Source organism: Symphalangus syndactylus, chromosome 12, assembly GCF_028878055.3.
Source record: "Symphalangus syndactylus isolate Jambi chromosome 12, NHGRI_mSymSyn1-v2.1_pri, whole genome shotgun sequence".
Lineage (NCBI taxonomy): Eukaryota > Metazoa > Chordata > Mammalia > Primates > Hylobatidae > Symphalangus > Symphalangus syndactylus.
The window spans coordinates 63,764,414-63,790,468 of NC_072441.2; the positions used below are offsets into that span (position 1 = coordinate 63,764,414).

The 26,055-nt window shown below is 38.3% G+C and overlaps 2 protein-coding genes across 15 annotated transcripts in view; one reads left to right on the plus strand and one right to left on the minus strand.

The window, feature by feature from the left end:
• Window positions 1–1,396: 1,396 nt before the first annotated feature.
• DRAM2 (DNA damage regulated autophagy modulator 2) lies at window positions 1,397–23,961 on the minus strand. 9 transcript variants are annotated; one of them, XM_063624614.1, is made up of 10 exons: window positions 23,845–23,961; window positions 23,346–23,475; window positions 21,342–21,405; window positions 15,264–15,408; window positions 10,053–10,120; window positions 8,559–8,698; window positions 3,986–4,163; window positions 3,369–3,451; window positions 2,295–2,387; window positions 1,397–1,757 (listed from the first exon to the last, which is right to left on the minus strand). In XM_063624614.1, exons 4-10 carry the CDS (start codon window positions 15,392–15,394, stop codon window positions 1,650–1,652), a joined length of 801 nt encoding a protein of 266 aa, XP_063480684.1. In that variant the 5' UTR covers window positions 15,395–15,408; window positions 21,342–21,405; window positions 23,346–23,475; window positions 23,845–23,961; the 3' UTR covers window positions 1,397–1,649. The 9 variants fall into 9 exon arrangements, with proteins under 9 accessions (XP_063480684.1, XP_063480687.1, XP_063480686.1 ...); XM_063624617.1 differs by having other exon boundaries at window positions 23,326–23,475; window positions 23,845–23,955; XM_063624616.1 differs by lacking the exon at window positions 23,845–23,961 and adding an exon at window positions 15,765–15,909.
• Window positions 23,320–26,055, plus strand: part of CEPT1 (choline/ethanolamine phosphotransferase 1) — a 46,206-nt gene continuing 43,470 nt past the window's right edge. The window contains exon 1 of one of the 6 annotated variants that reach the window (XM_063624602.1): window positions 23,320–23,570. The gene's annotated coding sequence lies outside the window, so the exon portion shown is untranslated. Of the gene's footprint in view, window positions 23,571–23,626; window positions 23,722–23,959; window positions 24,116–26,055 lie in introns of those variants that run through there. The other 5 variants (XM_063624605.1, XM_063624604.1, XM_063624601.1 and 2 more) reach the window with 5 other exon arrangements.

Here is a 26,055-nt window from a genome sequence, read left to right on the forward strand (position 1 = left end):
TTTATAAACTTTGACTCTGTCAATTTCCTTCTCCCCATACTATGATGCTTCATAACTTAAATAATAGTTTCCTTGATACGGGAATCAGGACTAAATGACATTTTGCAGGTGTGTTACACTGTGCTTTTCAAAGGCATGATACTTTTTTATGGTTTGTATCCAAATTATTTCTAGCAATGTCAGCATTTAGTCAATCAATGCTTATGAAAATGTCTCCCAGGTTTATTGCTGTTTAATATAGGCATAGTATTTTATTCCCTTTCTGTCTTATTAGTCCAGAAGACTTCAGAAATATTATTTAGTGATTCTTGCATCTAGCAACTAATTTATAATTGAGGTCTCCATCACATAAGCATTATTCCTTGAATTGCTCCAACTGACAGTTTAAATGTTTTCTCCCCACCTTTTCTTCTGGCCAGGGAACCATCTCTTCTAAAAAGATAAAAACCTGATTAATCTTCTTCAAGGATTATTCTGCAAACCAGTTCATCACTGGGCACTTTCCAAATGAGCATTTTTTCTCTTTTTAGTTTCAGCAGGGATCTGTAAACTATTCTTTACCTGTACATATAGAGACCCAAGGAGAAACAATCCAGTCATTTGCATAACCAGAAAAAATGAGAACACTGTTTTTGTAGATGCACGTATCACACTTATTTTGCATGTAGTTTAATTGGATTGCCAATTTTGTTCCTTAGAATTTGGGCTCTACAAAGGTTACATCCTATTAAAAAGGCTCAATATTTACCTGTTCAAGACTACTTTTATATATAATTATAAACTGGCCGTAAACGAAAATCTAAGAAGCTCTTGACTACGGTTATGACTTTTCTTTGTTATTAATCATATCTGCTGTTATTCCCAAACTTCTCAATTTACATGAATACTAACCCTTGTTTTATGTAAAATATGACTAAAGTAAATTTACCTACAGGTGCCTCTCTCATTCATTGGTAATTAAAATCTCACACCAGAGACTAAACTTCATGAAACTACTGCAAGCATGTGTATGATAGACCAATTAGCTTAGTATCTGGCATTGTGGCCAGAAAAAAAAAAATTGTTACCTACAAAATCTCTTGGGCAACACTTAAGCCATGAAAGAGCCCACATGAATCCAGGTCTACTTTCCTTTACAGGTAGATTCCAGAACAACAACAAAAAATGTAAGACTACAATAAATGATTTAATACGATAAAACTCCCATTTCAAAACCCAGTTCTAAAGGATTTACTGACTAATGCTGATTATTTAGTCATGGAAAATGTCTCTCATAAAAGTCCTCCTAAAAAAACATGATCTACAATAATTTATAAAATGTGAGGGGCTGGGATGTGCAGACTGATTGGTGCACGTCAGGTTGTTTCTCTTAAATAAGGTATAAAAAACTATGATATCATAGTCTTTCGACTTTATTTTCTGCAATAAAAAAGTATAGGCATAGGTGTTTTTAATAGTCTTCTTGATGATACCCTTTAGAATAATCTATCAAATGGCTTCTTTCATGTTTCCTGATTATCAGCATTCATCAATGTTACTGTCAGCCTTGATTAAGTGGTTGAAAATTTCAGAGCAGAGTAAGCAACTTCTGTGAACCTTTCCCCAATCCCTGAGAATCATAATTATTACAGAAATATTTTATCCTTTCATCAAATATCTCTGGAAAGTAGCCGTGTTCGTTCATTGTTAATAGGGCAAGGTGCAGTGTCATAGAGGGTTAATCCATGTAAATTGGCTTCCACCCGTAAAGAAATTTTCTGGAACAGAAAAGAAAATTATATATAGAAGTTTGCTCCTTAAAGAGAGATCACTCCTTCAATATGTTCTATAGGCTACCTTGTGATTATGAATGTAAATCAATTCTAATGGTAGTGAGACAGCTGTTTTACTGTCAAAGGTATCCTCTTTGTACCAATTAAAATCTGGAAAAACCAAGCTTCTCTATTCATAAAGTTCCGTGTTTTTCTTTGGTTTCTACTAAGAATCAGTAAAACTAAATGTTGAGAATGATCTATGTAAAAGTATGCAGAACCGATAACAAATTCTATGTAAGAATTTCTGAAATTTATTTTATAGCCCCATTTTCAAGGCTAAATCTTGCTAGCAATACACTACTTCTTTAAACACAGAAACAATTTACCTGAAAAGTTACATCACTTGTTTATGATACCAAATCATAAACAGTTAATTTTCAAAAAGGCTGGAGAGTTGCCTATGGAAAGTTCTCTTAGTCCACCTTCCTGGACTAAGAGAAGGAAGTCTGACTGAATAAATCTAATACTGTGCCTTCTTACCTGAAAATCACGAATGTAAGTCAGGAAAAAACCAAAGAAGGAAAATGACATAGACCATTCTGCTGCAGTAGTGATCATGTGAAGCACATAACCCTGAGTGATGGGAAAAAAAGAATAGTTTTGTGAAATTTCATTTAAATGATCTATATATTATGTTTCAAATAAAAAACACACAATTCTTGTAAAATAATGGAGCTTCTGAAAATCAACCCTTGACTTACCAGGCATATAATATCTCTAGAATTAAAGAGCCAGCATTAGGAAGTCCTCCTAAATGACACTCTATTTGTTTCACTGGGAGCGAATAAAATTTCCACTTAAATAGCTAAGATAGAACAGGATCATTTTTACTCTACAATCGAGAAATTACTATTGCCTTACCCAAAGCCATAAGATTCATAATATGCGACTAAGAAAAGTTCAACAATGCTCAGAATAAACTTAGTAAGTGCTGTGTTTATGATATTAAATAATATATGGGTTACAACTGGGAAAATCTAGTAAATTATTTCATTCATTCATTTTCACAAACATGCCCAATTTGGGGCTAATTCTTAAATAAAACACCACCAAGTGGTTTGTGAAAACAGATGAACTCATTTTATTCTTTAGTGTATGTTCCTCTTCCTCTATTCTCAGAGTCCAAGATGCTATATCTACATTCAGATATCCACTATATTGAAACCTAAATGCAGAGTCCATAATCAATTTCCAGATAACAGAAAGTGGGAGAAGATGTCTTTTCAATTCAGAAAACAAGTATTCAAAATGTAAATGATCTCGGTTGGCTATATTATATACTATACCCACATTTAGGGGAGTCAATTTCTCAGAAAACTCTTTTTGCCATCACAATGCTCTTCATATTTTGACAGTATCTACAGATCACAGGTGACAGGAGAATATGGAAGGTTCTACATAAACCCTACCATATCATGAAAATAATTTTAATACAGAACTGATTATTCTACCAGAAGACTTTCATTGTTACTGATGAAATGAAAAACACATCAAGTACAACCAAAATAACCATCTTTAATATAAAACTAAGTTTTATAGACTGTAAGTTCTTACTTTGTCCTCGGGGTTCCAATGGAGTTTCTGTTCTAAATCAGTCCCAAAATTGCCACTGTGCAAAATTGATGAGCAAGTCAGCACTATAAAAACATAAGTCAAGGAAGAATCTCAGAGAAAATCTCAGAGAACAAAAATCACTTTACAGTCTAAAAGGATTACTCACACATTTATTGCTAAGGTCTAAACCCATTTTCTTAAAGACTTAATGTTACACAGCAGTGGTACTGTAAAACTAAAAATGTGCTGCTCAGAGGGTCACAACAAAATGGTTCTCACAGTCAAACCCCACCTCTTTGTTCAGAAAATTAGCAGTTCTATCATAATCTTTAACTAGATAATGGTTCTCAGAGAGGGCATTTACTCATCCCTCATTTCTCTGAAGTGAGTATGATCAGGCTCAATATTTTTGTTCCTAGCTCAATTACTGAGGCACTACGTACAATCTGAATTTCATATTTCAAATTCTTTAGTTTAGGATTGTGAACCTAAGAATCTCTCCTACAAAAAAAAAAAAAAAAGACAAAAAGGCTTCTTACACTGCACCAATAGTGTTTACTTAAATCTTGTCATTCAATTCCTTTCCAAGTGTAGCCACATTGTACAGTGAAGGATACTGCTAAATGCACTTACTCCACACCAGACAACCAACAACAGTCTGATCCAGAAGACTCGTTTGCCATGGATTTTGGGCTGCATTTGGTAGGAAAGTATGGTCTGAACAAACATATATAATGAGCCCATACCAAAGGTAAGCACAGCTCCACTTACATGTGCAGCAAAAAGGGTTGTTTTCTGAGAGATAGAGAGAAGAAATACGTCAATAAAAGAAACTCAAAACACATTGGCAACACAACATTTAAAAGCACAACCCCGAGATTTCAATATGACATTCACTGAGTAGAGAAGTTTGGCCAATTCTACAAACAAATTACTTTCTGAAGTAATTTTCTCTCATAATACTCAGCATAAACCTGGGGATTATAGTAATACCAAACTATTTCATACACCTCCACTGAAAATATAATAGGAATTATTCATTTATTTTTTTCTTCACTGAAAATATAATAGGAATTATTCATTTATTTTTTTCTTCATTTAATATATTTACTTGGTGCCTATTAGGTGCTAGGCACTGTTCTAAATCTTCAGATCCATCAGAGAACAAAACAGGCAAAAATCCAGCTCTGAGTTTAGTAAAGGTACATAAACAATAAATATAAACTTCAGAAATAAGGAAATTCCAGTGTGTCTGATGGTGAAAAGGGTCATAGGAAAAGCATAGTGCAATAAGAAAAGATTAGGATGGACTGCAGTGCTGGGAATAGGGAGTTTCCATTTAAATTCAATTTAACTGTAAATAAAATTTAAAGACTCAAGGAATTAAAACGTTCTCCCTTGGCTCTAGCTTGATTGGTTATGTATAGTTACGCTGCCATAAGCCAAGGAACACTAAGGATTACTGGTAATCACCAGAAGCCAGGAACAGATTCTCCCTCTGAGCCTCCAATAAGAGAATCAACCCTACCAACACCCTGATTTCAGACTTCTGGCCTCCTGAACTTTGACAGAATAAATTTCTATTCAGTCACCCAGTTGAATATTGTATTATGGCAGCACTAGAAAATTAATACAGATTTCTGCTTACTAAACTTTTACTACTCTCCTTTGATAAATTTCGTATGAAGAAAAAAATTCCTCTAAGTAGGTAGTGAAGACACTTACCATGTAGTTATTTTACTGAACAACATATACAAATTTGTTTTAAAAGAAATTCAATTTTTATTTTTTAAGTTAGATTTTTCAAATACCATCTTATAGCAATTATTAGGCATCTCTTTAAATGCAGGCAACCACAGCAATAAGAGAATTTTTTCCAATCCTCCATAGTCCCTTTAACCTCTCTCAATAAGTTACTAAATAATTAATGAAAGCATGTTTGTCCTAAGTACTAAGCTAGGTGCTGGAGATACAATGGTGAACGTTTCTAAACCATTATGCTTATAATTAATAAAGAAATACATCAACTAAAAAGTAAAAATAATAAATTTACAACCATGGATATAAAGGGCGTTATGGCCTACCAAACAGAGGAAACAGTATGTGAGAGGAAATTAAATAAGTCTGTCCTATTTAAGGAGCACAAAAAGGCTAGTGATATATACAATGGAGACATTAAGAAGGGGGACAATGCAAAATTAGGCTTGAAAGGTAGACATCAGCCAGATTATACAAGATCTTTGAGTTAGGCAGTTTGGTGGTTTAGCAAATTATTTTTTTCTCTCTTGATTGTATCTCTTTTCACATAATTTTTAAACCTGTAGAACTTTAAGCAAGGACACAGGAAAGCAAAATGAGATGTATATACGTTTCCAAAAGATCACTTTTACTGCCATATGAAGAAATGATTCAAGCAACGTAAGAGTGAATGCACAGGAACCATTGAGGAGGCTATGGCAGTAGTTCAGATGAGAGATGATGAAATCTAAACTAGTTGAGAAGAAGACAGTAAGGAGGGAAGTAAAGACAGAAATGGAAAGAAGTGAATGTCTTCAAAAAATATTCAAGAAGTAAAACCAGTACGTCCCGACTCCATCTAAAACACAGTGCTGGCTGGGCACAGTGGCTCAAGCCTGTAATCCCAGCACTTTGGGAGGCCGAGCTGGGCGGATCACGAGGTCAGGAGATCGAGACCATCCTGGCTAACACGATGAAACCCAGTCTCTACTAAAAATACAAAAAATTAGTCGGGCGTGGTGGCGGGCACCTGTAATCCCAGCTACTCGGGAGGCTGAGGCAGGAGAATGGCGTGAACCCAGGAGGCGGAGCTTGCAGTGAGCCGAGATCGCGCCACTGCACTCCAGCCTGGGGGACAGAGAAAGACTCTGTCTCAAAAAAAAAAAAAAACCACAGTGCTAGCCTCTCTTCCAAGCCAATACCTGCAAGGGTAAACCATTTATAGACCTGGTTTTGTAAAATTTTTCCCATATAAATCACCTAGAGTTTGTCTCCATAAAAGAAAAGGGGGAAGTGGAGGAGGAAGCAGTGCACTAACCACTTTAATTAAGTAGTAAACGTTTACTTTGGAAAGGAAAGAGATCCTCATTACTATAGCGGTGAGTAAAAAAAAAAAAAAAAGAAAGGAAAGAGAGTTGTTTGATATTTGGGTAATGCTGCAAGGCCTGGTTATAAACAGGGCCCAGCAATAAAGCCGTCAGTGAAGATGAAGAGGGCATCTAAAGTTGCATTAAGAGATGTTAACAAAAGAGAAAAAGTAATTTAATTCAAAATAAATTACACAGCCATAGGTACTCTTGTGGTGAAGGTAAATTAGAATAAAAGCTAAAAGCAAAACAATAAAGAAAGTATATAGGCTACCTTAAGTAACTGAGATAAAGGTGGAAAGGCAGCTTGTGTGGGTGCTATCAAGAACTGCTATTGGAATTTGCTGGGCTGTGTAAACAAATATTGGAGATTCATCTTTACCATAAAAGTGATGAGAAACATTGTTAAATTGACCAAGAGACAGAGAATCACCATCCTCACACTGAAATTCTCCAAAACATTTTTTAATAATGAGCTACAGAAACTGATTAGGGAAGGCAGAACTCTATTTGTGGCACAGACAGCTAGCTAGTTGTCCACCCAAATTGTTGTTATCCTTTCATAGTATAAAGTGGCTTCTGGGAACTAATGTCCAGCAAAACTACATTTTCTCCAGGGTCCATTTTTTCTGACCTATGCACACCCGCTGCACCCCCATATCTAGCAAACATGAATGTCAGTGGAATTATATGAGTTACTGTCAGGTGACAAAAATTATCTCCTTCACCAAACCCAGCTCAGGTTCCTCTGAACTCTCTTGTCAACTAGGTCCTGACTTCTGGATTGCCATGTTCATCTCTGCATTATCCAATTTTAGCAAGAATCTTGTTCAGTTTAGCCGTAATCATCCATTCTCAGTATCTGATCACCATAAATATATCACCTCTACCATCCCTCAAGTGATGTCTAATCACCCTGGCCTGCCTTCACCAAGAATCCTATTAGGTCAGTGCTATGGTTTTGACATTTGACCCCTCCAAATCTCAAGTTGCAATTTGATCCCCAGTGTTGGAAATGGGGCCTAATGGCAGGTGTCTGGGTCACAGGGGTGGATCCCTCATGAATAGATTGATGTGGGGGGTTGGCGGTGGTGAATGAGTTCTCACTCTATTCATTCCTGTGAGAGCTGGTTGTTAAAAAGAGACTGGCACCACCACCCCCTTGCGTCCTCCCTTGCCATGTGAGCTCTGCACACACCAGCTCCTGCTTTGCTTTCCATCATGTGTAAGCTTCTTGAAGTCCTCATCATAACCCGATGCTGGCATCATGCTTCTTGTACAACTTGCAGAACCATGAGCCAAATAAACTCCTTTTCTTATAAATTACCCTGCCTGAAGTATTATTTTATAGCAACACACCAAACAAACCAAGGCAGTTTAACCAGAATCCCTTCTTAACCCTTACGTTTCCAGCTTAGTAATTTTCCATCCACTAACCACTGCACCCTGCTCCACAGCTATGAATTCCCACTTTTACTTGTATTCAGAGTTGAGCCCAATGTTTCTTTCCTACTGCTCTCTCTGTGGAGAATTGAAAAATATTTGATAAAGGTTGACCACTACTTTAACATTAAGTATTTGACATTATTTTTTCCTGAGAAAAAGCTAGAAGACCTACAGTTCTTCCTTTCATTTCCTCATATACAAGGCAGGACACCTAGGAATGCAGGCAATCAATGAAAACATCCAAACAAGTAGATAAAATAGGTAAATGATTATAAATTGTTAGGTATATTAAAAACAAAACTTAAAATCTGTAATTGTGTCACTTCTAATTTATATCAATTTTGTTTCAGTAGTGAGTTGAAGTAATCTCCAACTAAGTAGTAATGAAGACTCTAATAATTGTCCTGTGGATCCTAAAAAAAGTTAAAATAATTTGTATTAGTTCAGACTTTTAAATATGAATTTTTCTAGTTGTGCAAGTAGCTATTTCTAATAGGGTCAGATAATTTAAAGGAAGTGATTTCTATTTTGTTAAGGTAAATAAATAACAACAGCATGTAACTGAATGCTTCAGGTTTCCTTTTTAATATGTACATTTATGTACTTAAGGAAAATACCTATGCTGGGCTAAAACACAAACCTGGAAGTTTGCCACAATAGAAAGTCCTAAACAACTCAGTACTCCAAGTACAAGGCCAGCCTTGTTTAATTTGATGATAACGTTCTCTTCAGGGCTCAGAGCATGAACTTGCTTATAACGAACATAAATGGTAGCAATGCCTGGGAAAAGATAATCCAAAAAACAACAAAGTAATAAATAACCAAGAAATAAAGTTGCCAATGAAGAGTTCACAAAGGTCACTGCTATCCAGAATCACAGATTTTCCTTTTAAAATTAATCAGAGAGAATAAAAAGAAAAAAAAACCAAAAAACAAAATAGCTGTAGTTTTGTTTTTGCTTTTAAAAGACGGGGTCTCTCTATGTTGCACAGGCTGGACTCCAACTCCTGACCTCAAGTGATCCATTGGCCTCAGCCTCCCAGAGAACTGGGACTGTAGGCACATACCTGTGTGCCTGGCTCATGCTGTGGATGTTGGAGAACCTTAAGGTTGTATTATGGAACTACTGATGCCTCTGGTGACTAAGCAAATCATTTGCCTTCCATAGGTCTCATATTTACAAACAGTTATATAAAACACAAAATATTTTTATGATTAGCATCAGAATCAGAACTAACTAGTTATAGAATATAGATAAAATGGGCGTAGGCAAAAAACCCAAAAGCTTATTTGTGTCACTCTCATATCATTTTATTTCAAATTACAACTAGGCTCAATAAGACACAGTAGACAATTACACAGGGGGAAAAGCCCACCTTACCATATTTATCGGTCAAGAACTAACTAAATCAAATTTTCCACAGCAGAAATATTGCCAGACAATTCAACAGTGTAGAAAGCATTAGAGATATGCTTGTAAAGACATGTTTCTGAAGAGTTTGGTCATGAAATGAACTTCTTTAAGCTGAATTATCTTCCTGATTTCTATTTTTGACACAAGCAAATAATAAATATACAGAAGAATGCAAATATTTAAAACAATCACACTTGATGGAAAAATATTATGTGAGTAAACCATTAATAAAAATTTGGTTCAAAATAAACAGGGATATGAAATACTTCAGTAGCAACTCTATCCCTTTAGCATTAGAATGTTGCTCAAAAATCAAAACATGCTTCCATCTTTATTCTCAAACATCTAAACTGTTTATCCCAAAGGAATTTAGTTAGGATTAGTTGTGGTCAGCTGCATCCACAACTTTGTTCCTTACTGGTTGCTTAAGAAGTCCACTACAGTCCTCAAGGAATATTTGGTTATACTAAACAACTTCCATTTGAATGAAGAGCAGAATAATCCTACACATATTTTTTAAAGGTTTATTCCCATAAGTCAGCATTTCTAGAAAAGTGTTTTTCTTTCAAAAGGGGCATAATTATGATCAATTATTTAGTGATAACATACTCTCAAGTATAACTAGAAAGTAAAACAAGTAACACTCCAGTGTTGAAAGAATAAAATACTGTAGTAATTTGGGTATTAAGTATCATTGTTAAAATCACTTTCATTACTTACATAAAACTGCCGCAATATTTAGCATTGCCCCAAATAAGCATTTTTCTGGAGCTACTGTACCAGTGTCACTGAAAGAAAAAAAGGAAGGTATGTGCATTTCTCACACTAGATAAACACATATATTTCTTCTAAGGGATAAGAATACCAGGAGTTACTTCAAACCTCTTATCTTTTATAAGTCCATGAGTTCAACTCATATCATTTTATATAGAGAACATGACAATTTGAGTTCACAAATATCTGCCTACTTCACCTTTTACTCACATCATTTTAAGATTATTTCTCTTCCACATAGTAGAAATCAATATATACTGATTTTTAAAAAGCTGTCCTTGGTATGTTAAGACTATGTTATTGACCTACCAGCATTCAGGCAGATGGATTTATCTGTCCCACCAGAATATTCCCTAAACACCACAGGCTTTTCACAACTCTGCCTTTTTGCACCTTTTGTTGACTATGCCTGTATTCAATTAACACCTATTCACCTACTGATCAATTTTTAAAAGTACTATCAAGCACTTACCATGTGCCAGACAACATTTCAGAAACGGAAACACAGTGATTAAGTAAAACAGACAAAGCCCCTGCCCTCGCAGAGCTTACATTCAAGATAGTTTTGAGTCTCCTCCTCTCTATAACCTTGGATAACTCCTTTAGCAGATAGTGACTCACACAGCATGCTTTCTGAACTTCTATAAACTCACTTACCACACAGCATTGCAATGTATCCACTTGCATGCCTTTCAGGGCAGTATGCAACGCACCGGGGCAGATTAAAACCCCACCATTTACTTACTGCAGGACCTTAGGTTCATCCTTTTATCTCCCTAAAACTGTTCCCTTCATTTGCAAAATGGAGCTATTCATTCCCTCCCAGCTCATCATATCACTATAAGGATGAAATGTAATGGTAATGCATGTTAAGTATCTAGCACAGTAGCAGGCTAATGGGAGATATCCATTAAATATTAGTTCTTTCCCCTTCTTAAAACTACTACAAAGATTAAAAAGACAATGTCTTTGGCCTTGAATTGACACACTACAGGAAAGAGATAATCAGGGTCTCAACTAAGACAATGCAATGGGGATAAAAAAGAAATAGAAGGTTATAGCTGGTAAGAATCCATAACATTTAGTAAACATTTAGATTGGGGTGTTAGGAAATGGAAAGTATTAAACATGAATTGTAAGGATTGCTCCTTCTAACTTTCCAATTCCATGAGTCTTTCTCTTAAAAAAAAAAAAAATTTGCAGTGAAAATAGAGAAACAAAAAATGATGTATTTGTAAAGAAACAATTATAAAATAATAAAATTTATCTTTTACATATAAAAGATTTTGGTACTCTTTGACCATCTTCAGGAGGAGGGAATATAGGGTTTTTTGTTTGTTCTACTTTTCAAATTTTCCACAATGTATATGTATTATTCTTAGAAAAATCCATAATTTTCATAGCTATACTTCAAATGATACATGTAAGTTAACAAAGGCATGCATTTCCAAGATGGTTGGCTAAGAGTGTTCCTTCCTTTGGCTCAGGACAGAATGACATACGCTGGCCTACAAATGAAAACAGCATCATCACCTCCTTATCATAGCACTTCATCTCAGTGGTCACAGCATCACCAAAAAATATCTGACCATCTAACATCAAAATATATGTTATCATTATTCTGTATGTTAAATATTGGCAAAGTTTAAATGTTTTTAGATTAAAAATATACATAAATGTTGTAATATTTCTTTTCTTACCCCAGTGGCTAGTCACTCCCTTGGGCATCCACTACTTGAACCAACTAAGAGAACACCTGAAGCACACATAGCAAAATTGCCTTTGAAGTGAAATTTACATTTGGTTATGTCCACTGAGGCTGTTAACAGCTAAAGCTTTTTCTTCTTTCCTTTTTTTTTTGAGACAGAGTCTCGCTCTGTTGCCCAGGCTAACAGCTAAACCTTTTGGATAGGATCTAGGAAATGAAAAGAATTTTGCAGACTTGCTAGTTTAACTTAATCATTTTGCAGATGAAGGAAATGAGCCTATAAGAAATAAAAATAAGTACTAGAGTTTAAATCTGTATGTCAGAATGTTGGAGAAAGACCTCAGGGTAATACTAAGTTCATTAGCAGAAAAATTAAAAAGCAGAAGGGGCAGAACAGAAAAGGAAGTGTCTAGGGTGCTTTTTAAAGAAAATCACATGCAATACCATCAAGGAAGTGAAACTCAGAAAAAGAACTAAGTTGCCTCTTATATTACAGTAGTCCCTTGGTATCTGTGGGGGACTGGTTCCAGGACCTCCATCAGATAATAAAACCTGGGGATGCTCAAGTCTCTTACATAAAATGGGGTAGTATTTGCATATAACCTATGCACATCTTCCAATATGCTTTAAATCATCTCTAGATTACTTATAATATCTAATACACATCACTTCATTCCTGTGGATTCAACGAAGTACTTGGCACTTGGCAAACTCAAGTTTTGGAACTTGATGGAATTTCTTTCCCCAGAATATTTTCCATCTGTGGTTGATTGGATGTATAGAAGTGGAACCCATGAATATGGGGGGCTGGCTGTATTAAAAGTTCTTCAAAACGAAAGCAGACAAGTTCTCAGATGGAGAAAAAAAATACCGTGAGAGACTCTCATGAATCTTAAATATGTACCTTCTGGAGTTACTAAAGAATGGTGTGGCTCCTTAGGCTACATATTCCACTAGCAGAGTGGTAATTATTTATCAAATTATTTCTCTAATTGGAACCTTAAATTATAAAATTGGAACCTTAAATTATAAAACATTTTTGGGCTTTGTAAATCTTCCCAAACTGCATCCAATTTGTTGATATCTTTTGTGCCACGCCATACCACTGCGGAAACAACATGTGGACAGTAATGCCCAGATCTTTTCTTGACATTTTTAAAAGATAAATTTAACCTTCCAATTTATCATTCTTTAAAAGATTACTATTTTCTGTGTTGGAAAGGTTATTTTCCTGAAGGTAAACAAATGAATAAATGAAACAACCACAACAGCAACAAAACAAAAAATATTACTCAACAATAGCAACAAAATTTGGCATCTCTGTGAAGAGACAGATGTTTCAAAAGCATCATATAGAGGCTGAATACTTTCAGGGGTGGACCTAACTATATTCCAGGTGAAATCATCTAGATTAAAACACTAGTAGTTGCTTAATCATATTTAATAACAGCAATGTTTTAATAATTATGTTTTCTTCATCTCCCTGCCCTATGTAATTTATTTAACTTTTATAGAGAAGTTTAAGCCTCAATAGCTCAGAAACTATTCATATAATTATGATTTCCTCATATCCTTTTTGTGAATGCATAAATTGATGCAACACTTCTAAAGGTATGTTTGGAAATGTCAAATGAAAAATGTAGATGCCCTATTACCTATCTAGCAATCTCACTTCTGGAAATCTACCTCATATCAACATCAGTATGTAAAGTTATATGTAATGAAACCTTCATTATAGCACTGTTTGTAACAGCCAAAAAAAGGCAAGGAAGAATAAGTAAGCAATTTCTGTATCAACATCTCATCACTTTTTATAAACGAAACAAAATTAAAAACCCAAAAAAGTGAGAAAGAACGAGAAAAAAAAGAGAGTTTTGTACATACATGATAACAAGATAAAACAAACCAAACTCTGGAAGGAAATCTACCAAACTATGAATTGTCTCTAAGGTATAGAAACTGGAAGGTGTCAGGAAGGGATTTTTGCTTTTCATTTTTATAATCACTCTAGTATTGTTTAAAATTTGTTGTAATAATTACTTATTGCTATTGCAATTTTAAAAAAACAGGGTTATTATAGCTTCTTGGCTTTTTGGCTAAGATCAAGTGTAAAAAAAGAGGATTATGAACATAGTATATGCAACAGACTACCCATTCTTCATTCGTTGTGAGATTTCAAAAATGTTACCGATGAATTTTGATACTTAATACGTCAAAAATATCTAGGCAGCATAAAGAGTAAGAGCCTAGCCTCTAGAGTTAAACTGTCCAGGTTTAATTCTTGGTTCCGACACTAACTGAGTTATTTGCCCATGAGCAAATAACTTGACCTCCCTGGACCTCATTTCCTTCTCTCTCAAATGAGGATCATAGTTTCTAACTTATCCAGTTGTTGTAAGGATTCAACTATTTAGGACATGAAGAATGCTTAGAAAATTACTTTCTACGAGGCCGGGCACAGTGGCTCATGCCTGTAATTCCAGCACTTTGGGAGGCCAAGGTGGCCAGATCACAAGGTCAGAAGTTCAAGACTAGCCTGACCAACATGGTGAAACCCCATCTCTACTAAAAATACAAAAATTAGTCAGGTGTGGTGGTGTGCGCCTGTAATTCCAGTGACTCAGGAGGCTGAGGCAGGAGAATCGCTTGAACCTGGAAGGTGGAAGTTGCAGTGAGCCGAGACTGTGCCACTGCACTCCAGCCTGGGTGATACAGTGAGATTCCATCTGAAAAAAAAAAAAATTTTTTTGGGCGCAGTGGCTCACGCCTGTTAATTCCAGCACTTTGGGAGGCTGAGGTGGGCGGATCACGAAGTCAGGAGTTCAAGACCAGCCTGACCAACATGGTGAAACCTCATCTCTACTAAAAATGCAAAAGAAAAAAAAAAAATTCAGCTGGGCGTAGTGGTGCATGCCTGTAATCCCAGCTACTCGGCAGGCTGAGGCAGAAGAATCGCTTGAACTCGGGAGGTGGAGGTTGCAGTGAGCTGAGATCGTGCCACTGCACTCCAGCCTGGGTGACAGAGCTAGACTCCATCTCCAAAAAAAAAAAGAAAATTACTTCATACGCAGTAAGTATATCAAGACATGTTTGTCATTTCCATTATCTTTTCATATTATTATTATTGTTTGTAGCATTTTTTTTAATTTTAAGGGGCGAATAATTCCAATTCTATATTCTGAAACAACTTAAAATACTTACTTGGAAAACAAGGCACTAAAGAGTCACAGTTCAAGAACCAGTTCACAAACTGAATCTTATTGGGCTGTCTCTACATTTCTCTATCACAAAGAAAAAGCCAAATTCAAGTTCCTTTTTATATTCCCTTTATTGTTGTAATGCCAATGTAAAATCTGATTTTTAAAAGGTTGACATTAAATGTTGGCTTCAATGTTAAAATAAGAATGAGACATAAAGAGTCTCCTATACAAAGAATACATTTCACTTACCTGATATAAGGTAAAGCCGGGTCTATATGGTGGAGTGTTACTGCAGTAATGTATGAAAATATGAAAGCAGCAGACGTCCAAATTACAAGGGCTGAAGGAAGGAAACTGAGGCCTTGCTGAAACCACCACATTTCAAACAGGTTTTCTGAAATAGAAAAAACATATTAGAAAAGATAATTCACAAGTTTCCTCACCCTACTTTAGCCATCCATGCCCACAGCCTTGTACTTACCTCCCCACTGTTTCACCTCTGAAATCATCCCTCATGCCATACCCCAACACTCGCTCTCCTTCCCTTTCTTAGCGCAACCAAGATTCACCCACTTGACAGAGCTAGAAACTTGCTTTCTTGTCCCAGCTTCCCATGGAAAGTACCAAGTACTGTTTATACTACCTCCTAAATTTATTTCAAATCTACCCTTTTTCTCCATCTTCACTGTCACTACTTTACCCAAACCACCATCATCTCTTAGTTGATTATTATAACTTCCTAAGGGGTACCTGTGGTATTGTGAAATACATATGTATTTGGTCTTCATCCCATTTCCTGGCAAAAAGCTCTTAAAACGCTTGGAATCTCCAGGATAATAGGGGTGTCTTCTATATGCTAATAAGGCTTGCAGTCCATATAGTTTTAGGATGGGAGCTGGTCACAGGAAAGACCAAGGCATAATTAGAGGGTTGGACATTCAGTCCTCCATCCCCAATTCCAGGAAGGCAGAGAGGATGAAAGTTAAGTTGATCATGCCTGTGTAATGAGGCATCCATAAAAACCCAAATGGACTGGGTTCAGAGAGCTTCTAGATAGCCAAACATGTGGAGGTTCCTGAAGGATGGCATACCCAGAGAGGGCGCAGAAGCTCCGTGCCCCTTTCCATATCCCTTGCCTTATGCATCTGGTAAATATAAGCATTTCCCTGAGTTCTGTGAGCCACTCTAGCAAATTAATCAAACACAAGGATGGGGTAGTGAGAACCTTAGTTTATAGCCAGTCAGTTAGAAACATGGGTAAGACAACCCGGGCTTGTGATTGGTGTCAGAAGTTGGGAGGTAGTCTAGTGGGAGTGAGCCCTCAGCCAGTGCGATCTGATGCTATCTCTAGGTAGATACCATCAGAATTGAATTAGGGGACATCCAATTGGTGTTGGCTGGTGGAGAGAAATCGCCACACTTCTTGATGATCAGAGAAGTATTGTGTTGATTATTGAGTGAGAGAACAGGAAAAACACTTTGGTTGGTTTTTCTTCCCCCTTTTTTTTTTTTTTTTTTTGAGACAAGGCCTCACTCTGTTGCCCAGGCTGGAGTGCAGTGGTGCAATCACAGCTAACAGCAGCTTTGACCTCCCTGGCTCAAGTGATCCTCCCAACTCAGCCTCCCAAGTAGCTGGGACCACAAGTAATGCACCACCATGCCCAGCTAACTTTATTATTTGTAGAGATGAGGTCTCATTATGTTGCCCAGGCTGGTATCAAACTCCTGGGCTCAAGAAATCCTCCCACTTCAGCCTCCCAAACTGCTGGAATTACAGGTATGAACCACCCAGCCCAGCCTAGTTTTTCTATTATTATTCAATGCTCCTCCAGTCTTGACCAAACCAATCTAGACTCCATTCTAAAACCAAAGTAATCCTTCTAATTTCAAAATACCAATCTGATCCCCTTATTCTCCTACAATGGTTTCCCCTATACCCTTAGTCTTTGCTCCTTAACATGGTCCATTAGGTCTTTGCATCGTCTTGTCTTTACTTACCTTTTTTTTTTTTTTTTTGAGACAGCGTGTCACTGTGACACCCAGGCTGGACTGCAGTGGCACAGTCGGACGGCTCGCTGCAACCTCAGCCTGCCAGGTTCAAGTACCAAGCCTCAGCCTCCTGAGTAGCTGGGATTACAGGCATCTGCCACCACGTCCGGCTAATCTTTGTATTTTTAGTAGAGACGGGATTTCACCACGTTGGCCAGGCTGGTCTCGAATTCCTGACCTCAAGTGATCCACCTGCCTTGGCCTCCCAAAGTGCTGGGATTATAGGTGTGAGCCACCATGCCCGGTCTGTCTTTACTTATCTTTCTATATTCACCTCTGGCCATGCTTGGTTCTCAATTCTTTGCTCTAGCTATCATTATCTCATCATTACAAAAGCAAACACCTAGCATTTACTATGCCTTAGCAGTGTTTACTAAACACCTTAAATACATGAAATAATGTACTTTCCTCAACAGAATTACAGAGGTTAAGACAATTGCCCAAGGTCATAGAGCTGGATGTGGTGGAGATAGGATTCAAACTCAAGCAATTTGATTCTAGTGCCCAATCAACTATGCCACACTGCCAGAGCATATTTCTTTCAGATCTTCAAATGTGTCATGCTCTCTAGCACACCTTCAGACCTTCATGGTGACTATAACACTACCTACCCAGTTAACTTTTATATGTTTTTCAAGGCTTAATCTTTCCAGCTTCAGCTGAGTGTCCCTGCTTTGTTTTTAACAGCACCCTTTACTTCCCCAGCCAGGGCACTCATTACATTTAACTTGCTTGTTTGGTTTTGTCTTCCTCACTAAACTTTAAGTTCTGTGAGAACAGGAAACAACTGTTGCGTTCACTATTATATTTCCAGCTCCTACATTGGGGCGGCAGGAGCGGGGGCAGAGACAGAGGGCCTAAATACACCCATACCCCACATCACCACTTTCTTCCTTGAATTCCAGATTAAGGATGTTGTTAAGTAATAATGAGTCAATAATGTGAATTAAGAAACATTGGTACAAATTCATACTTTTAATTTTTCAAATTTAATTTTTTAAAATATAGCTATACTTTTAAATTAGAATACTCCTGTGCATGTGAGAATAATTTCATGTTTGAAGGAGTATCTTCTCATATTTTTTTGATGACCTAAAGAAATTTAGTGTTTTCCATGAACTTTGTGAATACTTACAGCTTCCTCATCTGAGACTGACTCTCCAAAGAATGAAATCTCAGCCATTTTTGATTGGTATCTGTCATTTACTCTGGCCATCTGATTTGTTGCTAAATATATACATTTGCATTTCATAATCTTCTCTTTTCTCTTATTTTTTCCTTGTCAGTCCTTAACATCCCATCAATATCTTTTTTCTTCATCTATTCAGTTAATCATGACAAGTCCTTGCCAAAATCCTATTGGTGCTTTCCCCAGCATAGGTTTCCAGAACAAGAGCTCTTAATTTACATAATTTTGAATCATTTCTAAGATCTTTAATTTTTTCATTTTTCATCTCTTTAAATGTTAATTTCTTTCTGATCATTTCCATAAGTCCTTAGGAGTCTATGTCAGTTTAGCTGTCCCTTGCACGTATGTTTTACAGTTTTTGACTCTGAGCCTATATTGGACAATCTTAATCTGGGAGTATTCTAAAAGGCTTAACTAAGGGTGAGTCATTACAGAGAGGATCCTTATTTGTTTCTTCCAGACAGTATGGCACATTACCAACCAGGGCCAACTTTATGTTAATTTCTTGGCTCTGGTTTTTTAGACCCTGTAGATATGTAAATTTGAACCTTGAATGAGTGACGGCAGACCCTCCAGTTTCAAGTTTTCAGGTGGTATCTTTATTCCCCCACCTGGAGCTGTGATGAAAATGAACAAATTTCTTTGTGATCTCCCTTTGCTAGGAGGGAGGTATTTTTCTGGCCCACCTATGACTGAGTGTGTAGACTTTTGTGGGTCCTGGCTGAATTTGGGGGAAAGTGCTTCTCCAATACCATGAGTTGTACAATTTCAAGTGGAAATACTTAAACTTTATTCTATGAAAACATCACCCCCTGAAACATAGGTACCATTTACACCAACTACCATGGAATGGCACCCATTGGAGCATGTGCCTGGGAGGTTACAGGGATATGAATTCTATCTCTCTGCTTTGGGTAGAGAGCAGCCTGTCACCTGTCCCTGATTGTGCTCTACTTCTGCTATCAGCCAAATGCCCCCAAAGGAAACACACTGCTAGTATACTACTCTAGTTTCAGCTTTTTTTTTTTTTTTTTTAACTTTTTAGCCCTAGAGATTTCCCTGTCTTTCATAGAAGACCTGTCATGAATGAGCTAATGTAATTTATTCAGCATTTAGGTGTATTGGTAAAAGGGATTTTCAAATATTTTGTCCACCTCATTACTAGTAGCAAAACCTCCTCCCCCTTTGTTTTACATGTCTAAATCCTTCCTTTTCTTCAAAAGCTCAAATGCTATCTTCCACAGATAACTTTACCTAAGCCCTTTGCATGTAGAAATAAGCACCCCTTTCTCTGAGAACACTTGATTTTCACATCTTTTAGAGCTCATTATCTTCTACAGTATGAAAATTGAGGACGGTGTCTTTAGGGAATAAGATCCTTCCACTTCTCTACCTAAGCATAGCAGAGGACCTTACCCATAGTAATCACTCAATTATTTGTTGAATGAACAGCCAAAGCAAAAATCCTTTTATTTCCCAAAACTATTCATGATTTTTCTATTTCAGTAAACAACATTACCATTCTTTTCAGGTTATGAGGATTCTAAGACTTCAGAGGAATCTTAGGTTCTCTCTTATAAAGTCCTCACATGCTGTCACAAAGTGATGGCAATTCTATTTCTACAAGTCATTTAAACCATTCTTCTTCCCAGTTCACACTGTAACCATGTGATTCTGACTTTCAATTCTCTTGGCCTATCTGCTTTTTCCTTCCCCTTCACCCATTCCACCTGCATTACCTAATTAACATTCCTAAAGTATTCCTCTGCTCAAAACTTTTTTTTTAATAAAATTGTGTGAACTTCAGCAAGCTTCATAACTTCTCTGAACCAGTTTCTCCTTTGAAAAATGGAATAATGTGAGGCCAGGTGCGGTGGCTCAGGCCTATAATCCAGCACTTTGGGAGGCCGAGGCAGGTGGATCACGAGGTCAGGAGTTCTGAGGCCAGCCTGGCCAGCATGGTGAAACCCCATCTCAACTAAAAATACAAAAATTAGCCAGGCATGGTGGCATGCGCCTGTAATCCCAGCTACTCAGGAGGCTGAAGTAGGAGAATGGAGGCTGAGGTAGGAGAATCGCTTGACCCTGGGAAGCAGAGGTTGCAATGAGCTGAGATTGTGCCACTGCACTCCAGCCTGGGCAACAGAGCGAGACTCCATCTCAAAACAAAAAACAAAAAAACAAACAAAAAAAAAAACAAAGAAAAATGGAATAATGTTATCAGCACATATTGTACCATCTGATATAGCAACCACTGCTACATGTAACTATTTAAATTAAAATCTCAATAGATTAAAATTAAATAAAATTTTTAATTCCTCAGTCACACTAGCCACATTTCAAATGCTCAAAAGCCACATGTCACTATCCTGGCCAACACGGTGAAACCCCATTTCTACTAAAAATACAAAAAATTAGCTGGGGGTGGTTGCAGGCGCCTGTAGTCTCAGCTACTTGGGAGGCTGAGGCAGAAGAATCACTTGAACCTGGGAGGTGGAGGTTGCAGTGAGCTAAGATCGTGCCACTGCACTCCAGTAAAAATTTAGAACATTTCCATGACTGGCCGGGCGTGGTGGCTCACGCCTGTAATCCCAGCACTTTGGGAGGCCAAGGCAGGCGGATCACGAAGTCAGGAGATCGAGACCATCCTGGCTAATACGGTGAAACCCCGTCTCTACTAAAAATACAAAAAATTAGCTGCGCGAGGTGGCGGGTGCCTGTAGTCCCAGCTACTCGGGAGGCTGAGGCAGGAGAATGGCATGAACTCCAGGGGGCGGAGCTGAGATCGTGCTACTGCACTCCAACCTGGGCAACAGTGAGACTCCGTCTCAAAAAAAAAAAGAACATTTCCATGATTGTGGAAAAGTTCTGTTGGGCTGCACTGAGTAGTCTTTGTACAGCTTATACTTATAGCACAAGCAAAGAACCTAACAGATTGCTGGTGCATAATAAATGGTAGCTTTTAGTATTATCTGTTAAATAGTATAAAATAATACCTATTTCATAAAGGTTTATTCAAGGATTAAATACGTATTTTCAGAGATGATCAGTATGTACTTGTTCCTCTTATAATGTGAAAAATGAATTACCTGTTTTACAAGTTCACAAAATGTTAGTCTTCAGATCTGCTCATACCTGCACCTTTTGTAAATCCTAAAATCCACACAAAGAAAATAAGAAGTTTTTCTCTCAATCCACACAATTTTAAACATGTACAGTTTTAAGTCAACATGCCAATATTGTTCATGGGCAGAATACTAGGCTACAGCATTGTTAACAGGTTATTTTTCTTTGACAAGTTGACACTTTAGTTTTTTACAATGATGTTGTACTATCTGGAATTAAATAATGTTTTAATTCCAGGATAAAAATTTCCATATACATTCTCACATCCAACACCTTCACTATCTTAAAGAGGAAAAAAGAAATATCATTAAGTCTTCTCCTATAGAGACAACATGAGGAAAAAAATAATAGATTATTAAGCAAAATAAAGCAATTGCAAGTCCATGTGATCTAAAGAACACAGCTGTGAGATGAGATATCTCTAAACACAAGTCCTACCTTTACTACTACCCAACTCTATGATTTCAGGCAATTTACTTAGCTTCTGAGTTACAGTACTCAGAGTTGTTCCTTGGAGTGGAGTAGAATAAGCATACAATATAATAATGATAGCTGATTTATTAATTTTGTAGTCATAAGGCCACAGGTATGGAGTACAACTTCTATGTATGAATTTTTTCTATGTATGAATTATCTTGGATTCGTATCTCCTTAGGCTTTGAGAGTCCTAGTTGTTTAAACTGACAATTTATAGAAGCAGGGCTTGAAATGGTTTACCAGTTTGAGAATGACAAAACTGAGGAATTTAAATGCATGGACTAGGTGAGGAAGACTAATTGTCAATGTGTTTTTGCGTTTGAAACCTGAAAGCATTGCTGAGTAACTGCCAAACAAAATTAGAATTTTAATGATTCATAATTCAAAAAACCTTTCATAATAATTGAGAGTATGCAGGAATAAATTTCACAGGGCAGTAAGCATGTTTATAAAAATGTTCTTGCAGGCCGGGCGCGGTGGCTCACGCCTGTAATCCCAGCACTTTGGGAGGCCCAGGCGGGCGGATCACGAGGTCAGGAGATTGAGACTATCCTGGCCAACATGGTGACACCCTGTCTCTACTAAAAATACAAAAATTAGCTGGGCGTGGTGGCGGGCGCCTGTAATCCCAACTACTCAGGAGACTGAGGCAGAAGAATCGCTTGAACCCGGGAGGCGGAGGTTGCAGAGAGCCAAGGTCGTGCCACTGCACTCCAGCCTGGCAACAGAGCGAGACTCCATTAAAAAAAAAGAAAAGAAAAGAAAAGAAAAAGTCTTGCATCTTTAACCTAACCTATCTTCTCTGCTTTCTTTGAAGTTCTATGAATCAAAACTGTGGTTACAATTTTTTAACAAATATTTAAATACCCGTGGTAATAAAATGAATTCCTCACGCTGTCTTCGCCAAGTGGTGAATGCTAAGAAATAAGAAAGTAAATTCTGGAAGTTCCAAGTGAACGATCAGAAAGCCCTAAGCTGCTTTTAGAGATGCACAGAATCATCAGGCTCAAATCAAAATATAATTTAAAAATACTTACTTTTCTAAACTCTAACTTGGCCTCCTGACAGACATAATATTCTCCTAATGGTTAAATCCTAGAGTCTAGAAAATTAAGTTTTTTTATAAGCTGCATCAAATGTTACATTAAGAGAAATGAGGACAATCCGATAATGCAATGCAAAATACAGAGTTGCATTTGGTTATGATTTATAAATTAAAATTTGGGAGAACTGGAAAGATTATTTCTACAGTGTTTCTGTGTTTTTCAGATGTATCCTACTATAAAGCACGGTTGTGAAGATACCCAGGACCAGCAACTTCCTTTCTGTGTGGGACCCACCCGCTGCGATAGAATTGAGTGCAGAAGACTGAGCTTCGTGTAAACACAAGGTCACCAGGGATCATAATTTCAAACTCTCCCCTCCCCCTCGCTCCCTCCAGCCACCAAGGTATCTGAACCCAGAACTCACAACAGGAACGTGTACTCAACCGTAGCTTTTGTGGGAAAGGGTGAAGATTCTTGGTAACTGCTTCAACAAACCAGAGGAATTAATTAGACCGCTGATTTTCTCCGGAGGCGCGAAGCACTAGGCCGTTTGAGGATCTCCGCTCCGCTTTGCCTGGGACCAGGAAAAGACGCGAGAGACGGAACTCGGCATCAGGCACTGCTTGGGGCAGGAGGAGAGTAGGGGAAACCAAGGAAGAGGACAGAAAGGTAGGGCACGGGGAGCTGAGCCCAGCTGCACTCATCCCCGCCCCCGGAAACCCCCGCAGTTCCCGCCCCAACCAGCCCCTGTGGCGCCTGGCAAAAGGTAGCCTCCGGAGGCAATGAGGGCCAGCAGGAGTCTCGCGCGCCTGCGACGCGGGTAAGGGGGCTCCAGGCTGCGCCCACTTCCCCGAGCTGCCAGATCCCACCCTCTGACGCACCCTTCTAGAGAGAGCGGGCTGCAAGCACTGGGGCCTGTCCCTTCTCCCCTACTTCGGCTTACCTTACCAGACCGACTAGCGCTGGCCGATAGCGCCGAAGCCCGCCTGCTATAAGGAGACAGGGCTGGGCCATGGGGCGCGCTCCCGAGCAGACCGGACGGCCCCCGGGGCGCGCTCACGGCCCCGAGGAGCGCGCCTGCGGCGCTGCTCGTTCAAATCTTGTTTCCCTTTACGGCAATCGCGAAAGTGTCGTGAACGTGCTGCCGCCAATCAGTCACCCAGTCGGCTGGAGTCGGAGGCGATATTTCTAGGGGTGTACTTGTTGGGGTCAGGGTAAGGCTGCGGGGCGCGGTCACCGGGCGTAAAGGATTTGAAGGGCGTTGTAGGGGCCCGTGGAGAGAGGACTGGATTCTCTGGGGCGGGTCATTAGGATATAGCTGTGTATGGACTCGCTCGAGGCGAACGCCGTCCTTCTTCCTGGCGCAGGGTGGCCTCGCGCGCGGGGTTGTGGGGAGGCGAGGGGCGACTGTCCTCTTGCCCCTCTGTGGAGACATTGGGGTGGCGGAGCGCCGGCGCGGGAGCCGGGTAAGGGGGGGTTGTGTGAGAGCCGAAGGTAGGGGTGGGAAGAACCGTGGAGGGCCCGCGCTGAGCGGGCCGAGGGCTGGGAGCGCTACCCGTGCGGAACGGACCTTGCCTGTCAGGTCCACACCCTCCTGCCCGAGTGCTGGCAAGTCCACATACAGTGTGGCATCCTCTGCCGGGTTTGTCTCCCCTTAGGAATGCGGTGCTGATGTTTGTGGCTGGGACGCGCTGGGCAGCAACTTTTCTAGAAATTTCAGCCTATATTGATAAGCTGTGAGATTGCTAGCTGACGTTTATTTCAGCAGCATTCTTGCAAGGAGAAATAACCATAAGAGTTGCTGGTGTTTGCCAGTATTCCCAGAAACACTGCATGAATGGGATCTTTAGCCATGTTTAACTTGTTTTCTCTAATTCAGTGCTTGGCATTTTGGTGTCATTTTTGCCATTTTGCATCATTAGTATTGAATATATAATTTTGCTTGAAGTCTTTTAGTTAATCAGTAAATCCATAGTATAACAGTAGGCAAATCCATAGTTGTCTTTCAACAAGTGTTAGTGTCTTGTCTTGTATGTGGACAAAGAATAAAGATTTATTTCCTACTCGAACTATTAGGAATATGTCCAGTCCGTAGATGTTGAGTTGAACGACTTATAACACAAGTTAGGCTTTGGTAAGGGCATTTAGAGCATTACTAATTTAGAGCCATTGCCATTCACATAAAATTCGAGATTGAGGTTCTAAAAGCATTTAGTTGCCTCTTCATTTTATGCTGAGAAAAACTAGTTAAAGCCCCCTGCACAACTTGTCTTTCCAACACATTTAAGAAATAAGTTAGGTCAATCTACCTTATATTAACACCAATTACGTTTTATTGCACAATTTCTTTGTTTTCTAGGCTTTAGATTTGTTTTTTAAGCTGGTTAAAGGTGCTGATGTTCTTTTTGAGGGTCATGCTATGCTTATTTTTAAGGGGCTAGAAAAATAACCTATAAAATACCAAGCTTTTGCTGATTTTTATGTTGTGTGTGTGTTTTTTTAAGGGGAAAGAAAGTTATTTCCTCTTTTAAGGAGTGCAAGATTTCACTTCAGCAAAACACTAGATCTAAGTTGTGTTACACAGCCCTGTTTTTGCTTCCAAGTCTGCTGAAAAGGCTTTTGTTTTTGTAAACTTGCTCTATGTATCACTTATTAAATAATGCTAAACTTAATCCTCTGATCCTATTAGTTTTCTTTTTCTTTTTTTTTCCTTCCTTTCTTTCCTTGTTCTTTATAATTTGCCCTTCCTTTCTGCTAGTGTAGCCATGAGTATTTTTCTTTAGGTAGCCAATTACCTGTGAAAAGACTGTAAACATACTGCTGAATCAGTGCAGATCAAAACTTGGCACCCTTAGACATGGCGGGGATGGAAATTCTGGAATTTCACACAACATGTTGTATATTGTGTAAGCTTACCTTATGCACTGCTCAGGAGTTAGAGATTTTTTTTTAATGTGATACTTGTCAGACATTCCCCATGCTAAAGTCCACACAGGAATAATGTAGCCCATATGCCATTATCCTCAGCTGATATGGATGCAGCCGTTTTGCGTGATAGACTTCTTTAGTAAAAGTATTAATTAAATATCTCTGATTATACTTTTTCTACCTTTGTTGACACATAAATATTTATGCTTGCATAAAGAAAATTCTT